Source organism: Balaenoptera borealis (assembly GCF_965194805.1).
Source record: "Balaenoptera borealis genome assembly, chromosome: 6".
Classification (NCBI taxonomy): Eukaryota; Metazoa; Chordata; class Mammalia; order Artiodactyla; family Balaenopteridae; genus Balaenoptera; species Balaenoptera borealis.
Window position 1 is genome coordinate 11,628,311 of NC_138863.1, and position 19,131 is coordinate 11,647,441.

At 39.7% G+C, this 19,131-nt stretch overlaps 1 protein-coding gene across 1 annotated transcript in view; it reads left to right on the plus strand.

Moving 5' to 3' along the window:
* Nucleotides 1–19,131, plus strand: part of COL4A4 (collagen type IV alpha 4 chain) — a 135,910-nt gene that overhangs the window by 40,770 nt on the left and 76,009 nt on the right. The window contains exons 5-13 of the mRNA XM_082396293.1: nt 5,608–5,742; nt 6,509–6,553; nt 7,252–7,368; nt 11,085–11,153; nt 13,805–13,840; nt 15,156–15,218; nt 15,576–15,611; nt 15,826–15,867; nt 19,040–19,120. Coding sequence (XP_082252419.1) covers nt 5,608–5,742; nt 6,509–6,553; nt 7,252–7,368; nt 11,085–11,153; nt 13,805–13,840; nt 15,156–15,218; nt 15,576–15,611; nt 15,826–15,867; nt 19,040–19,120 — 624 coding nt within the window. The remainder of the gene's footprint in view (nt 1–5,607; nt 5,743–6,508; nt 6,554–7,251; nt 7,369–11,084; nt 11,154–13,804; nt 13,841–15,155; nt 15,219–15,575; nt 15,612–15,825; nt 15,868–19,039; nt 19,121–19,131) is intronic.

The following is a 19,131-nucleotide window of genomic DNA, read 5'->3' on the forward strand; positions in this document are numbered from 1 at the left end:
CGTTGTACTTCTGTTTGTGAGTGTTTTAGATGGCACTTTCTCAAACCAGGACACATTTCTATGTTGAATGGAGTTTTATCATTCTTGCCACTGTGCTGAATATTTCCACTCCTTTTTGTTTTCTCCCCAAAGTTCCATTAGCTCCCTGGATCCGGCATCGCGTGTCTAAAATGAAATACATTAAAGAGAATTATAGCCAGTGAATTGGCTGTCCTCTCTGTTACCCTTTATGTTCAAACATGCATTTTGTTGTCTTTAAATAATACGTTATTGTGAAGTACAGCATTCACAAAAGATAATTTAGGAGTTTTGTGTAAATTATGTGTAAGACACAAAGATAATTTCCAAACTTAATGAAAAAGCAGTTATTTCCTGAGCTTTTAATTTAGGAAAAATGGGAGCTTTTAACTTATGGTAATTAATCTAAACCAAGTAAAATTAATTAAAACAGGTAGAAAAGGTCAGCTGAGTTCATTATTTATTCTTACTTCTAGATTGTAGTTTAAAAATTGTATAATACCTAGAGAAAAGTAATATGCCCTCAAAGTGCCCCCAAATGGTTTGTGCCCATAGAATTAGATTTTATATATTATTGTTGTCTTTTCTGTAGCACATATTTATACATTTAAGCTTCCTTGAAAATGCTGAGCTTTTAGTATTTTTATGGATACTCAAGAAACAGTAGCTATTATAATGATGAAAAAGCATGAAGAGAAGAGAAAGTACAAAGTATGATTTTGATTTATAAAATTTAGGCAGATGTTAAAGTTTGTCAGTAATGTTAGTAAGGTCAATGACTTAATGATGAAAGAAATCGTAATTAATCTTTATTATAAAAGTCACATTTGCTGATGGTAAGACGCTCACAAAACAGACTTTATCATTGCCCTGGTTTGCATTTCTCACTCTTGAGATGTTGTAATGTGCCATTTCTTGTATATCCTTCTAGAAATGTTCGTTTATAAACATATATTTTAAGAAAATGTATGTCCCTTTGTTTCTCTACCGGTGGGATCATATGATGCATGGCTTTTTTTTCCCACTTAACAATGAACTATTTATAATAACAATCATGTATAATAACAATAGCTAGCATTACTGTGCAGGCACTGTGCTAAACACTTTACATGCATTGTTCTTTTTATGTCCACAAGCCACTGACAGATAAAGAAGCTGAGGAACAGAGGGGTTAAGAAACATGCCCAAGGTCACACAGCTAGTAAGTGTGGGCCTGGGCTTCACACACAGGCGCTGACTGCAGAGCCTGGAACTCAGTCACTCTGTTTCTTCTTCATGAGCATCACAAGGCTGTTCTATATCCATCCAGAGAGACCTACTTCGTCCTTTAGTGTCTGGGCCCTGTGCATTTCCCTGAGGCCTGTTACTTCAGTGCTCCTGTTTTGGGGGGGAAATTAAGGGGGGGGTCTCCAGCTGCCAGTCTCTTCATCTCTTTGTCTGTGGGCTTTCTCAAAGCCCCAGGAGCAGAGACTTCCCACCCACCATCAGTGGCCCTCCCCCAGTGAGGTAAACACCCTAACTCCCTCACCCCGGGCCGGATAGCTCTGAGGCGTGTATTCTACCTTGACACCCAGAGTTTCCGCTCTGGGTTAAGCTCCAGTGACCCACGGTGGTAACTGGCTTGATACCACAGCCTTATGGGCTGCCTTTCCTTCTCTGTGTCACATCCCTGCTCCTTCACCCCGTCTCCTTCTCACCATGTCTCCTTTATTCTCAAATAAACCGTTTGCATTGATGCCTTGTCCTACATTTGCTTCTGGGGCACCCAGACTAAGACAGCCTGTGCGGTATTTCATTGTATGAAGATACCATAATTTATTCAGTCAGTCTCATTTGGGATTTTTATGGGATTTCCAGTTTTTCTTGATATTACCAAAGATGATGTGGTGAATATTCTTGCATTATTGTCCTTAGACCCGGACAAGTAGGGCTCCTGACCCCAGGCCCCGCCTCAGGCAGGGACCCGCCCGCCTCCCTCCTGTGTCTGGGCCTGACCGAGGCCAGCAGCACTGTCCAAGGGGGCGCCCCAACCGGGGACCAGGACCGATGGGTCCCAGCATCTGTTTCTTCCCTTCAAGGTTGTTAAAACTCAAGACAGTTTAGGTGATACAAACAAATTTTATTTAACACCTCACGAAGTGGGCAGCCTCTGTTCCCGAGGGTCCGGAGAACTGCAAAATGGGGAGAAGTCAAGAAGCCTTTATAGGGTAAAGAATAAGGAACAAGGAAGAGAAAAATAGAAATGAATAAGGAACAAGGAAGTACGCGTAGAGCCCAAAGTTGGCTCGGCGTCTGGCAATCAGCTGACTGGATAGATTCCATTTCTGGTCATGAGGAGCATTTACAGGGGCACAGAAGTTACATAGGTTTGCTGAAGTGACACCCAGGCAGCAGTGGCGCCATCTTGGGCTTAAAAGTAGTTTCAGCTGGATGCCCTCTGACCCTTTATCCAGTGGGAGTTGACCACATGCGGAGCTCTGGCGTTCATGCTCTTGGGCTGGGCTGGGGCCCCATGGCTGGGCCCTGGTATCAAGAGAGTGGCCGCCTAATAGTACAGTCTCACTTGCCCGCTTGTGGGAGTTTGTTCTTCGTTCATGGAGTTCCTGAGATTGGGTCACCAGAATGACACTGATACACTGATTTCAGGTGACTCAAATTTTTATGTAGGTGGGACTCTCCAAAACGTATTTTTCCCTGGGCCCCATACACCCAAAGGATCGCCCTACATTCTTATATAGGGTCCCGTGCACTCTTAGAGTTGAGCACTAAGGTAGAAATTGCCCAGAGGTTTAAAAGTTCTAAGCAGATATCTCCTGAAATCCACTCAGCTTTTGTCTCCACATATCAAGACTTACTTGCTCTTTGAATGCAGTTACCCATGTTGTTTGGGTCGGGAAAAGGGCTATTAAATGATTTTTTTTCTTAAATCTTTGGAAAATTTTTAAAAAGCATTAAAAAATTGCAGGTGACAGCCTGACTTCAGATGAATACAGAGTGTTTTCAAACTGTAGTGAAATAAAGCATGGGTTCTGAAATGTGTTAGACAACACAGCTGGATGCATTAGCCACCACAGGGCATGGTGTCATGTGACCAAGTCACCCTGCATCGGCGAAAGCCTTGTTATAAACGTCTCATTATAAAGCTTCTCTTTACCTAATCTAAGGGTATTACCTTAAGAATGCAAAGCGAGTTATTTTAAAAAACATATGAATCTAAGATACTTTCTGCTCACAGCAAATTATAGACAGAGATTGAATGCTGAGGCTAGAAGTATCATTTAGAAACCCTGAGTTTAGATTCTTAAGTTCATTTGAAGAGCCTCATTGTTCCCATGAGTTGATTATTTCATAAAAAGTAAACAAGTTTGAATGTGTAAAATCAATCTGTATGTCATAAAGATTACATTTGGTAGAATAGCTTTTTGCGACATTCAAAAACCACTTTCCCAATCATGCAGGGCCCTTGTAGAGGGTGTCTGGAGGGGATAGATGGTCAGGCTGGACCACTAAGCCTGTGAGAATAGTCTCTGCCACATCTGCCCCTCATTCGTTCATTCATTCCTGAGCCAGAGGCCACGGTAGATGGTAGATGGAAGACTTAACTGGTGAGCAGATATCCCTGCCCTCATGGTACTAGTGTCTAGTCGGAGAGCAGACAACAAACTGATGGGCAAATACATAATTTAAAAAATGTGAAACGCTAAGATGCTAAGAAGGAAGTGCACAGGATATCCTGATGGAGACTGACGGGGGTGAGGATGAACTGGAGATCCTACTTCACTGGTGGCCGTTTAGGAGAGATCCACGTTATGTGCAGATCTAGAGAAAGAGCCATCCGGAGAGAATGCTCGCACTGAGGCCCGAAGACAGAAAAGAGCAGCGTGGCCGGGACTTAGTGAGTGGGGGGCGGGCACAGCATGGGCTGCAAGGGAATCTGGGGCCACACCCTCTAAGGCCTGGAAGGTGAGGAGCCCGAGGTTTATTCTACATGTAGTGGGAAGACAAGGGAAGTTTAAAAAGCAGGGCCATGCCGTGATCTGATTTCTGTTTTAATGTCACTTGAAGAGAGGCAGGGAGGAGGGTTGGAGGGAGCTGGAAAGCCATGTGGGAGCCTGGAACACTGGTCTCACTGATGCGGACCTGCAGGGTCACAGCAAGGGAGACAGTGAGGTGGGTGAGTTTCAGACCCATTTCGGAAGTGAAAAGCTAGGAATTGATCATGGCTTAAATGTAGGTGTGGCAGAAAGAGGAATATCCAGGATGAATCCCAGGATTCTGGGGCTGGATTCTGGGTACATAGGGACGGTGGATGGAGAATCAAATTGGGGGGTAAAATCAAAAGTTCCATTTTGGATTATTTTTCTTTTATTTTAAAATTTTTTAAAATAAATTTATTTATTTATATTTATTTTTGGCTGTGTTGGGTCTTCGTTTCTGTGCGAGGGCTTTCTCCATTTGCGGTGAGCGGGGGGCCACTCTTCATCGCGGTGCGCAAGCCTCTCACCGTCGCAGCCTCTCCCGTTGCGGAGCACAGGCTCCAGACGCGCAGCCTCAGTAGTTGTGGCGCACGGGCTTAGTCGCTCCGCGGCATGTGGGATCTTCCCAGACCAGGGCTTGAACCCGGTTCCCCTGCATTGGCAGGCAGACTCTCAACCACTGCGCCACCAGGGAAGCCCCATTTTGGATTATTTTAAGCTGAGGGTACCATTGTATTCAAGGAGATGTCAAAGAGGCAGCTAGATATGATCATCCGGAAGTTAGAGAAACGGATGCTGAGACATACCAACCTTCCTACTCCTAGAAAGAGCTGTGAGACTCCCTGTCATAACTGAACATTCATTCACTGCATCAGTGCATCTAAATGCAACGGAGAACAGGCTTAAAGGGAGCAAGGAGTTCCTCATCTTTGTCCCAGAGATGTTCCCACTGTGGGTTTAGGGGGAGAACTGAGTTCCTGAAACTTCTTTGCCTAAAATAAAAGGTGATGGAAACTTCACCTTGGAACTTCATTCCAAGTTCACCTTCCAACTTCATTCCAAACTTCACCTATCAAACTTCATTCATGGAAAGAAAGTTGGAGTGCATAAGAATAATGTGACATGGAGAGCCTGCTTCCAAATTACGGATAATAAATTAGATAAAAGCAGCTAAAAAAGAAATGTTTCCCCCTAAAAGGGCAGACAAATTATGAGCCATTTGAAGTAAATAAAAGATCTGGCAGTTTTTCCTCACTCTTAACTTGTGTCACTTACATAATGTTAATGAGACTTTGATTTTTAAAAATTACTTACTTCACTAAACAGCTCAAGATTTATAAATTTCAATGACAATGAAAATAGTAAGAGAACTATAATCTGTTTATAGATGTGTGTGTACATGCAGTAATTCAAATTTATTGTACAGCTTTGATTCAGATTGAAAAAGGCAACTTTTTTTTTATAATTAATTGATCGTTCGTGCTTCTGTGATTAGAGTTTGCTCCATCTTTAATTTTCCAGTCTTCTGTAAAGCCAAGTCACCATATTTTTTTGTTAGAAAACATTACTTAAGAATCATCCATCCCCCCGCCTTTTTAATCTTGCTCCTTAGGGTCAACCAGGACCACCAGGGCCACAGGGTCCTATTGGACCCCTGGGGCCACCAGGACCCATTGGAATTCCAGGAGAGAAAGGGATGAGAGGAGACAGTGGCCTTCCTGGATCAGCAGGTGACAAGGGTGATAAGGTAAGCCTCTTCTTAAGTGAAAGATTCATATTAAACACTCACCAGAATTGCTATGCCAGATAGTACCTATTTGAACCTTAGAAAAATCAAGTCTAAACTCCTCTTCAATATTCAGTCCTCATTCCTAACCCCTTTCCAGAGGAGCATGCCTTTCTGGACCTTTTCTAGGCACTTAAATACATGAGTTTACCCAGTGAGGAGTGGTTTTCTTTATGGCTTTTTAAAAAAACCTAACTGATACTATATGTATCATGCAGAGCCTTTTTTTTTACTCAACCATATGGCTTGGAGATCATTCCGTATCAATTTATGTAGATTGAATTTACTCCTTTAAAAACACTCTATGATACACCATAATATGGATAAAACTATAATTTATTCCCTGTTGATGAGAATTTGAGATCCTAGTCTAACTTCGTGTAGTGCAAGTGTGCAAAAACAGTCCTGTAAATTACCTGGGTTTACATTTAAAAGTTTGTTTCTCTAGGATAAATAGAGTCTGAGAAGTTGAATTTCCGGTTATAGGGTATTGAATGTATTCTTTGAACTAATATTGCCATGTTGGCTTCCTAAGTACAAAAAGAAAAGCACAAATGGTTGATTTCCAAATGTTGGCATTTGAGCTCCTTAATGTAAAAATAGATAATGACTGATAAGGTTTTTTTCTTAAAACAAGTTATCAATTATTAATGTTTTTAAGTAAATTAGCTGTTAATCTAATAATTTAGTAGCTTTTATATCTTTGTTTTATTTTCTGGGATTTTAGGGTCCAACCGGTGTTCCTGGATTCCCAGGTTTGGATGGGATACCTGTAAGTATCCTTAAATTTTCTCCATTTTTTTTAAAGGAGGGAGAGACACTCATCAAAGCCCTTAAAATCACATGTTCTGTATATATATAAATATATTTATATGATATATATTATATATATGGCAAACTCTTCCTTATTTTCTTATTTTAGTAAATGGAAGGGTACTTGCATTTCAATTTTGTGTAATAACTCTGAGACCAAAACATTTTACTTGAAGAACAAGGTTTTCAAAAAGATTGGAAAAAAGCATTCCAAAATATGAGCTCGTATACTTGTCAGGTCAAGTACAATGTTCTGGAAATAAATTTATACTCATCACAAAAGTTTGTATTTGCTGGTGAGTCCTAATGGTGGGAGTGGGCTTAAACCTCTCATTGCTGATATGAAAACTAGAGGAAAGAAGTAAAAGGTATTTGGCAGGGTTTATAATTCATTAGAGTCTTTCTAAGGATTTCAAGGAAGATTTCCTCCCTAATTTCTGAAAATACTCCAGACTAAATTAATTTAAATTGGGGTATATGAAAATAGATTTATTTATTTTTACTATGCTACATAGTTCTTGCGGGTGGGGAAGGAAGTTTCACAAAACTGAACGACATGTGAGTCACAGTTGCCATAATTTGGGGACCCATATTGCAGAAGCTTTTTGTTATGGTATTCTTGCAAAAATGCTTCACCTATAATTTTGTTTCTTGTAGGGGCACCCAGGGCCTCCTGGATCCAGAGGCAAATCTGGCATAGATGGCTACAATGGCTCAAGAGGTGCTCCAGGGTTTCCAGGAGAAAGAGGAGCTCTTGGCCCACAAGGCTCTCCAGTAAGACAGCCACAGTTCATCCTAGTGGGAATCTTAAGTGAAAAGGCCCTCCAGTGGGAACAGGCTGGATGTGTTCTGTGTACTGGGAGCCTGGTGAACAAATGCGGGTGACCGGAGGATGAGGACAGAGAGTTGGGCAGGATTTAGAAGACACGGGACCTTGTAGACTATGGAAGGAAACTGGGTTTTCTTTTCCATGCCATGGGAATGCACTGGATGGTTTGTTTTTTTTTTTTAATAAATTTATTTATTTTATTTATTTTCATTTTTGGCTGTGTTGGGTCTCCGTTGTTTCACGCGGGCTTTCTCTAGTTGCGGTGAGCGGGGGCTACTCTTCCTTGCGGTGCGTGAGCTCCTCATTGCGGTGGCTTCTCTTGTTGCTGAGCACGGGCTCTAGGCGCATGGGCTTCAGTAGTTGTGGCACGCAGGCTCAGTAGTTGTGGCTCACGGACTCTAGAGCACAGGCTCAGTAGCTGTGGCATGGGCTTAGTTGCTCTGCGGCATGTGGGATCTTCCCGGACCAGGGATCGAACCCGTGTCCCTTGCATCGTCAGGCGGATTCTTAACCACTGCACCACCAGGGAAGCCCTGGATGGTTTTAAGGAAGGAAGAAATATGATCTGACTGATGTTCTATCACGATGCTCCTGGCGGCCATACAGAGAATGGATAATAGGGGAAGGGAGGCCACTTAGCAAATCTTAGGTTGTTTATCATTCAGGGTTCACTGCAGATACATAAACCCCTCTAGGTATTTCAAGCCCAGAGGAATTTAATACCAGGAATTTGGCACTTATTATAATGGTTGGAGGATTGAAACTCCAGGGTCACTATGGGACTACTGATTTCAAGGGCTCACATGGCTTAGCTGAGATTCAGAAGTCAGAAGCTGCTCCTGCACCTCAACCACTGGCCGCTCTTCTGAATGTCGAGACACCAGCAAACACTCAAGTTTCTAACTTCCTGCTTGGCAGCATCAGCAGTACCCGAAGAGGATGTCTTCCTCAATTCTGCCTCCCAGATCTCATAAGTACATCTCCCAGGTGGAACCTACTTCACACCCAGCTGCAAAGCAGTCTGGGAAATGTAGTTTTTAGCTTTCTAGCTCCTGTAATGCAAAAAGATAAATGGAAGAGATTTGGAATGGAGGTCCAGAAACAGCTGACAATATCCAACACTTAACTTTACAGCTCTTAGTTTTTTATTTTTCCTTCAAAAATTTGGACTTTTATTTAAACATAACTTCAGCAAGAACTGCCCTTTCCTCTACCACTTATATCTCCTTTCTCTCTCTTTCTTTTCCTTTTTTCTCACTTAAATAAAGACTAGAGATAATTTACTCTTTCAAAGCTGATTTTCTGTGACTGTTTTTCAGCCTTTCCATTTCTTTAATTATCATTTCCTGAGATTCCTTCTAAAAGGTTTCCTCATCACCACCACAGTCATCTTGCTTTCTTCTGTGAGTTTTCCTTTTGTTCCAGATCGTAGTAGAAGCGATCGATCTGAACACAAAACTCAAAAAGGAATTTCCATATTCACATTTTTCTTGTGGTACCAAGTAACAACGAACTCCCATTGTTAAGCTCCTCAGCCACTCTTTATTTTCAAACTCAGCCCCCTTGGGGGCTCAAGTGCAGTCTGGTGAATGCACGTCTCTTAAGATCTTCAAATTGGATCATGCCTCTTTCTACTGCGCATCCGTGAACATTCAGGAGAGCCGGGTTCTCGATTTTAGCTTGAACACAGCATGTAGTACTGACCACAGTACTGAAGTTTGTCATAATGACCTCTTTGCAAAGCAATTTTCTTTCCCTTGATCCGTTTCTTATATGGGCAGTGCTCACTTTGCACACAGTGTGAGATGTTAAGAATGGCATGCAATCTGAAGGCACACAAAGCAGCCTTTACATCCAATGGGAAAATTACTATCGTTCCATGACCTTTAAGATATTTTGTTAAAACATCATAAATATATAGAGAAAAAATTTTAAACTAATATTTATTTAGTACATTGTAATCTAAAGCATTAGAAACATTGAAAATTAAAGGGTTTTCTTTCTTTTGTAAAAACTTACCAAGGCGGTTTGAACTGTGCTTGCTGTCTTCTGGTCCCATAACTTAGGACATGAAGTGACTGTGTTTTCTATGCTTTGGTGAATGTCATACTCTTCTCTAAGCTTAGACCAGCTTCCAGTGTGGTGAAATATCTCTGAGAGTTTCTTTAACGTGAAGTTCTTCTGCCTGTGTCACTCCCTCTGGCACATCTTCATCCTTTTGGTCACAACCACTTCCCTCTTTTATGTTGATTAAGTTTGCCTTCCTAAGTCCCTCTGGCTTGAATGACAGCAGTGACAACATTCCCACAATATCTATTCCTTCCCTAATTCCACTTACATTCTATTTGAATTTCACCTCCACTGTTAGCATTTTTCATTTCCTCACTGCATTTTCATCTTTCTTGGCAATCCTCTCTTTCAACGATTTGTTTTTATGAAGTGTCCTTTGGGTTTATCACTGGGAGACAAGGGGCAACACAGCTACATACTTCGTTGTCTGTGTGTGAACTAACAGCTGTTAGTGACCAGTCACTGATAGACTTTGAAAGGAGTGATATGCTCAGCTGGTGATCATGATTCACATGTTACTTATGTAGTGATTTGCGGACCAATGAGCCAGCAGTGATGTTTGTGCTTTATGCAGTGACTCAGTTAATTAATACACAGTGCTAACTGAAATTTGAACCAGTTGGTTGGAGGACTGGTGTGATGTAACTTATTTGTGGAACTGAAACTCACATGTATTGGGACTGTGCGAAGCAACAATTGCTTGTGTAGGCAAATCTGATTTCTCAAGGAAAGCATTGACGTAATTTACCACAAAACTGTTCAGTATCTCCCATTGGAAGCAAAGTCAAGCACCCTCCTAAGAGGGATTAACTTTGAAATCTTGATACATGAAGAGGGTAGAATTTTCATGTGGTAACCAAGTTAAGATGTATTATGATATTAAGTAGGATATTAAGATATTAAGTAGGAAAACTTTGGGGAGAAAGTACATTAAGGTATTTCATTCACTTTCAAAAATTACTCTAAGTAAACAAACTTGCAGCTATGTATAAAAACCTTCTAAAAGGAACATGTTATGTTTTTTTAAAAGTTAATCTTACAACGGATAACTAGGCTCTGTTTTGAATACAAATACTTAAATGGATAAAATAATTTTTTTGCTATTTCTAGGGCATAAATTATTAACTGACAAGTGCAAAATTGTTTACTTATAAGTATAATACAAGTATTATGTGCATTATGTTGTGAAGAAAAGTGCAATTTTCCTGCTGAATAATTAGTAAACAGCTATAAATGTATTAGTATTGTATATAACCTATATAAATATATTACATATTTATAATATATATAAATATTTGTAACATATTTATAAATATATTAGATATAATATATATAAATATTTGTAATATATTTATAAATATATTCATAGAGATTCTGTCTTAAGAGATTCCTCAATAGATCTTAACCAAATATTAAATAAGTATATATGACAACCTTAGGATGATAATAAAAATGAGAATAAAGAAATCTCCACTAGTGAAATATAATTATAATGGTAATTTTATTGGTGAGTAATATTTCATTTGCAAAAGAAAATACAGAAATAGTAATATGCTCTTTTCCTCTCTTAAAGTGAATATTTTATTTTCAGGGCCTTCTTGGGAAAAAAGGAGAAAAAGGAAATTCAGTGTTCATTTTAGGTGTCATTAAAGGTATTCAGGTAAGCTTTACAATCAAGGTGGGTTTAAAACAATGTTTTTCTGTATAAGTAAATCCATGCAGAAAACACATAGACTGAGATTTCCTTTAAAATGTCTCTGAGGACACTGGTTTTGAGCATTACCCTGACCCTCTGGGATGGCGCATACTTCTTGTGTGAAGGCACTTGGCTTTAGCTTCTCTGGCTGCAAAATTCCCCTCCCTCCCTATGATTCTCACAGAGTTGCAATGAATACATTTATTTCAGGGTTTCTCAACCTCGGCACTATTGACATTTTGGGCCAGTTAATCATTTGTCGTGGAGGCTGACCTGTGTATTGTAGGATGTTGAACAGTTTCCCTGGCGTCTACCCATTAGATGCCAGTAACACACCCCTACCGCCCACACACACACCCAAACAGTATCTCCAGACATTACCAGATGTCTCCTGGGGGAAAAATCACTTCCAGCTGAGAATTATTAATTACTTTGTAGTTAAAATATTGTGATATTAATACTTACCATTCACGATGATAGAAGTCACCACCATTGAACTTGAAAATTGTAGAAACCTGAGAGCACTATCCTTAGCAAATGAAATGCTTTTGTGTTTTTCACAGAGAATGATGTACAAATATTCAGAAATAAACTCTTGAATGACCACCGCATCTCTCTAATCTGAGTAGCCGTGGATAAGCAGAAGGAGATCGCTAGATATGATAAACTCAAGAGGAGAGATACAGTACATTTTCAAGACACGGTCATTTCTCTTAAGGAAAGATATTCTACAATAATTAGATAAAAGTAGTCCTAGATTGCCTCTATCAGGGTCCAAGTTCTGTGCCACCTGGAGTGGACACACCTAAGTGGTGATCCCTTAAGTGAGCTTACAATATTTGTTTAGAGCCTCTGTGCCTATTCTTACTTGTTAGACAGGAAACACTATGCTTCTATTTATAGCTTAAATGATACATTCATAAACTTAGCATCAAAAACAGTCATTCTAGGAACCAGTATGATGTATTGGAAGGAGTGAACTGACCCTTACCTACTACTGTGACTTTAAGCAACCCCCTTAACCTCTCTGAGCCTCATTTTCCTTATTTGTGAAAGAAAATTAATATCTACCCTGCCTTCTTCTCAGTGCTGATGATAGGTTATAATAATTTATACTGCCATGTACTGTAAAATATAATGTACAGTACAGTATTAGTTATGGTGAGTATTTTTTGGTAATTGTGCAAGAAAGAACAAGCGAGACAGAAAGGGAGATGAATGTAGAGAATTCCTCACCTTAAAGAGAAACAGAGGATCCCTAATGAAAGTGGCGTGCAGATCAATAACCTTGGAGAAACAATGGTTTTAAGAGCCTATATCCACTTCATACCCATTTGGATGATTATTATTAGAAAAAGAAAAACAAAATAACGTGTTAGTAATTATGTGGAAGAGTCGGAACCCTTGTGCCTTGCTGGTGGGAATGTAAAATGGTGTAGCTGCTGTGGAAAATGGTAGGGTGATTGCTCAAAAACTTAAACGTGTAATTACCCTATGACCCAGCTATTCTACTTCTAGATATGTTCTCCCAAAAATGAAGGCAGGGACTCAAACAGATATTTGTACACCCATATTCATAGCAGCATATTCACAATAGCCAAAAGGTAGAAGCAACCCAAGTGTCTACCTACTGATGAATGGATGAACAGAGTGTAGTACATACACACGTACAACACAATATTATTCAGCCTTAAAAAGTCAGGGAATTCTAAAGCATGCTACAACATGGTTGAACCCTGAGGTCATTATGCTGAGTGTAATAAGCTGGTCACAAAAGGACAGAAAATGTGTGATTCCACTTAGATGAGGTCCCTAGAGTAGTCAAATTCATAGAGACAGAAAGTAGATGGTGTTTGCCAGGGGCTGGGGAAGGGGGGATGGGGGGCTAGTATTTAATGGATACAGGGTTTCCATGAGGAAATGAAAAAGTTTGGACAATGGAAGCACAACATGCTTGCACAACATGATGAATGTATTTAATGCCACAGAACCGTACACTTAAAAAAGGTTAAAATGTTAAAATTTATCGTATCTATATTTTGCGGTATATTTTACATTTTGAAAAAAAAAAAAGAGTCTGTATTCAAGAGAATATACACCCCTTGATCCTTTAAAGTGAGTAGAGTCTCAGGGCAGAGTCACAAAGCAGTAGATGTGCACGGGGGCCGGAGGCAGAGAGGGTTTCCACACGAATTCCCTTTACATCTGCTCCGGGGTGATAACAAGGTGTTAATTAAGGGAGGAAAGGTCTGCCAATCAGATGACAGACAGTTAAACTGATGAAATGGGACCACTGGATCGAGAATTTAGAGCTTTTTTTTTTTCTTTAGAACATTTTAAACTGAGAGATGAAATCTCATCTTGATTCCATGTCCTCCCGACTCCAGCAATCTTTCCCTGGTTTCAGCTGAGTAGAAGTAGAATTCAGGGCTTAAGAATGGAGACGGAAAAGCACCTCCATAGAGCCCTTCCACAGCTGTCTGTTCAACACTGAAAAACTGAACAAACTGCACAGACAGTCCAAATAAGTCCTGTGTGTGTGTTTTTACTTTTATGTTGTGTGTTTTAGGGAAATGGTGTTGCTCTTCTAATGCAATGTACTGATACTATTGCAGGGTGACAGAGGGGACCCAGGACCTCCCGGCTTACCAGTAAGTCTCCTGGGCAGGCCGTGTGCTTCTGTTTGCTCCTCAAATAGCCTGTGGTCTCCACTAGTTTGCATCTCAGCAGGACCGGCTACCTAACTTGCAGGGCCCACCTGGTGCAAAATGAAAATGTAGGTCTCTTGTTCAAAAATTATTACAAATTTCAAGATGCTGACAGCAGAGCATTAAATCAAGCATGAAGCCATGTGACTGCACAGGTCACGGGCCCACAGAGCCATCCTTGAATCTCAGCAAGCTCTGGCTTACCTTTCTCTTCTATCTTGCAATGGTCATTTGGTATTGCTTGGGTAGCTATAGTCCCTTAATATTTAGGAAGATAATTCCGCTTAGAAACTACCTAAATAATATATGTCCAGTGAAAATTATTTTGCTTGCTGAATCAGTAATTGTGTATTATATTTAATATTTTGCCCTATCTTCGTGTTCCTGGAATTCGTAATTCAATGATTATATTTGTCTTTCCAATTCATCAATATTCACAAGATTAAAACTGAAAGCAATTTTGCCTCCTAATGGTTCACCTATAATTTTGTTTGGTAACTTCTAGCTGTTGACAGGATTACTTTCCCAGGTTGGTTTTTCCTTACTACTCCGGAAGCTCAGTCTACATAATCAATGAGATACCTTGGTGTCACTGTTAAAATAAATACCAATTCATTCTCTAGGAGAGAGTAATGCCATTGCACACTCTCAAATCATTTGACATGGGCAGAGTGAGTGGGAGAACCGAGCCCCTTTCTCCATACTTCTAGAACTGCCCAACTATAACCTTTCCTTGTGAATTTGTGTGTTATTATGCTGTAACTTAACATGTTGCAGAAAATTGTTTATGGCTGAATTGCCTTGATCTTGAATTGGGGACATTTCTATTCACACTGGTCTTACAGGGCACGTTGAAAGGATATATTAGAGTATAACTACATTAATATTTTAATTTATTTAATGCTAGGTGATATTAATATTGTAAAAGCATTTTGATGTATGTTAAATTTATAACATATATGGAATTTAGGAGTAACAAGGTTTCTTTGTTCTCTACTTTTGCTACTACAAGATTTATTTGTGAATAAGTAGATTGACCTCTGGGTCTTAACTGAATCCCAAACGTAGGAGTTAGTCACACCCACCAGAGTGCTACCGCCTGCCAGCTCGGTGCCCTTTTCCCAGCTGTGTCAGGGCTACTGTCCAAGAAGACGCAGCAGGGCAGGTGTACTTTATCCACCTGGGATTGCAGGCAGCTCTCCCATGAACGATGATTATGGTTTTCGGTAACGGATTCACTGATTTTTCTCGTGTTTAGGGCTCAAGGGGAGCGAGAGGGCCAGCAGGCCCAGTGGGATACCCGGGAGAGCCAGGGTTAGCAGTAAGTACAGCACTGCTGAGTCTGTCTCTCTAAAAGCCTGATACTTAAATAAAGCAAAAGAAAGCAGAATTGCCGTCTTGGGCAATTCAGGCAGAGATGGGTTCTTTTCGAGATTATCACCTGATGAATCAGCCAACACGCACCATTATGAGCCTGAGTCCCTCCTGAAGCACAGGTCCCTGGAGGTGGGGGGCAGGAGGGGGTTGGGTGGGACAAGCAGCCCAGCCGTGGTAGGAAGTCCATCATGTGTGTTTCAAAATTAAGCGTTTCCTAAAGAGGAGCTTGGGACAACCAATAAGGGCACAGTCTGATCTCCATCACTGATAACTGATTTGTGTGTTTTTGCTGTTGATTTAGGGACCTCCAGGCCCTCCTGGGAGTCCAGGGTTGAAGGTAGGCGGCCATGAGTAAGATACGCAAATGAAGTCCGTGTACAATGAGATAAGTGACCACTAATATTTGTCAGAATCATGTCTTCCCTCTTTTTAGAATTCCCAAAGTATTTAATAAATACACTTCAACAAATTGCTTAACCAGAAGTCTTATTACTTGTGATTACTTTTTAATATTCCAAAGCAATTAGTTTCCTTTTTCTTTTCTTTTCCAGGGTAATCCTGGCGTGGGAGTAAAGGGGCAAATGGGAGACCCGGTAAGAACTCCCTTTTCCATGGAGGAGCAGACGTTAAAATGTATGGGCTACCCGAGTCGAGGAGACAGTTCTGATTACCGCTTAACTTGTGTTCATTCTCTCGTCACTGCCCAGCTTTATGGCTGAGAATTTGTCTTTGCTGAATTATTATGACACCATTACCCTTGACTATAAAATGACAGTTCTGACAAAACCTAACAGTAAATTCAATTTAATTTATATAACACACTTCCCCCTAGCTCAAAGACATGGAATATTTCTGATAATATAATCTGGAGTAACAATTTGTTTAATTACGGATTTGTTTAGCTTAACTTGCCAAATTTCATCAGAGTCCTAAACGTCACACATAAATTAAAATATGAATAACTGTGACCCAAAGCATTGAGCAACACACCGTCCACCCCTCACACCCATAGTCCTTTCTGCTGAAACACAAAACTAAGTAAGGATAAACTTTAGACAAGTGCTTTAAGGTGGCAGCTCATCTGGAAACAATCTGAATGCTTAAGAGTTGGTGAGGGGCTCTTTCAACAACTGTGGGTAAATAGATATTGAGCATCTACCCTCTGCCAGGCTAGGATTGGTGCTTGGTGTGGGGATTTAGCGAGACAGACCTGATCTCCACTCTCATGGAGTTCCAATGTGGTTGGGAAATTTCTGGTACAGCCATTTAACACGCTTGCCAAAAATATATTGGAAGACGTCATGATGTGGGGAAATTCCAGGTTCTAGTACTTATTGGGCTGGCCAAAAAGTGCCTTCGGTTTTAAGTAAAAATAAAAGACACATTTTTCATTTTCACCAAGAACGTTATTGAACGTATTCACCCTTTTGTACCACTACCTTCTGCCATTTTTCAGGCAACTTCATCATTCCATCTTCTCAAAACTTTTTGTCTTTTTGAGCAAAGAACTGTTCCAGGTGCCTTTTACAGTCTTCCAGGGAATTGAAATTTTTTCCATTAAGAGAATTTTGTAAAGACCAAAATAAATGGAAATCCAAAGGTGCAATGTCTGCTGAATACGACGGGTGAATCAGAACTTCCCAGCCAAGCTGTAACAGTTTTTGCCTGGTCATCAAAGAAACATGCAGTCTTGCATTATCCTGATGGAAGATTATGCATTTTCTGTTGACTAATTCTGGACACTTTTCGTCGAGTGCCACTTTCAGTTGGTCTGATTGGGAGAAGTACTTGTTGGAATTAACTGTTTGGTTTTCCGGAAGGAGCTCATAATAGCGGACTCCCTTCCAGTCCAACCATATACACAACATCACCTTCTTTGGATGAAGACCAGACTTTGGTGTGGTTGGTGGTGGTTCATTTCGCTTGCCCCACGAGCTCTTCCATTCCACACTGTTGTACAGTATCCACTTTTCATTGCCCGTCACAATTTGTTTTAAAAACAGAACTATTTCATTACGTTTCAGTAGAGAATCACATGTGGAAATATGGTCAAGAAAGTCTTTTTCACTTACGTGGAACCCAAACATCAAAGCGATTCACATAACCAAGGCTGGTGCAAATGATTTTCAGTGCTTGATGTGGATATTTTGAGTATGTCGGCCATCTCCTGCGTGGTATAATGTTGATTGTTCTCAATTATTGTGTCAATTTGATCGTATCAACTTCAGTTGGTCTACCCGACCATGGAGCATCATCCAGTGAGAAATCTCCAGCACGAAACTTCGCAAACCACTTTTGACACGTTCGATCAGTCACAGCACCTTCTCCATATACTGCACAAATCTTTTTGTGTGTTTCGGTTGCGTTTTTACCTTTTAAAGCATAATATGCCGAAAATGTTGCTTTTTTTCTTCCATCTTCAATATTAAAATGGCTACACAAAAATTCACCAATTTTGATGTCTTTTTTTACATGCATGCTGATATGACACCTGTCACGTACAATCTAACAAAATTGTTTCAAATGAAGTTAAAGACAACTAAGTGCTACTAGAGCCATCTTATGGAAAAAACTGAATGAACCTTTTGGCCCACCCAATATGATAGGAAAATGTGCAAAAAATAGTGTTGTAAAATGTATTAAATGATTTAAAATTTTAATAAAATATAAAAATATAAATATATTCTACATTTAAATTATGTTTATTATTGTATAGTGTTACTTTCATTATAATATATATATTTTTTATTGGGGTATAGTTGCTTTACAGTGTTGTGTTACTTTCTGCTGTACAGCAAAGTGAATCAGCTATAGGTATACATATATTCCCTCTTTTTTGGATTTCCTTCCCATTTAGGTCACCGCAGAGCATTGAGTAGAATTCCTCATGCTATATAGCAGGTTCTCATTAGTTATCTATTTTATACATATTAGTTTATATATGTCAATTCTAAACTCCCAATTCATCCCATCCCCCTCTTCCCCCCTTGGTGTCCATACATTTGTTCTCCACATCTGTGTCTCTATTTCTGCCTTGCAAACAGGTTCATCTGTACCATTTTTCTGGATTCCACATATATGCGTTAATGTATGGTGTTTGTTTTTCTCTTTCTGACTTACTTCACTCTGTATGACAGTCTCTAGGTCCATCCACATCTCTACAAATGACCCAATATCATTCCTTTTTATGGCTGAGTAATATTCCATTGTGTATATGTACCACATCTTCTTTATCCATTAATCTGTTGATGGGCCTTTAGGTTGCTTCCGTGACCTGGCTATTGTAAATAGTGCTGCAATGAACATTGGGGTGCATGTCTTTTTGAATAAAAGTCTTCTATTAGAGTTTTAAATTATGTTTAACACACCATTTAGTCATGCACACATGCATATTATGCACATATGTGTATATGTAGACATATGTATACATGTGTGTATACACAGTTATATACCCACACATACATGCAAGCACACACACACCACAAAGAACTGTACCAAAGTTTTAATAGAGATTACCTCTGGTTGGTAGGATTATGGATCACTTATTTTTTAAATTCATTTTTAACAGTAAGTATATATTATTTATGAAAAACAATAAACATTTAAAATTACATTATGTATTTGCCATGACTTTTATTTTAAATCCATGACATACAGGCTTGTAAGCATTATACCACAATATGTGGGTGAAAGTCTTCTTAGTTTCAATTTTTATTTCAAAATAAAGTTAATATGAAATTCTTATTATCTTGATTTTTTTAAAAGGGTGAGGTTGGCCAACAGGGTTCTCCAGGACCCACCCTTCTGGTGCAGCCCCCTGATTCTGGTCTCTATAAAGGAGAAAAGGTAATTCTCAA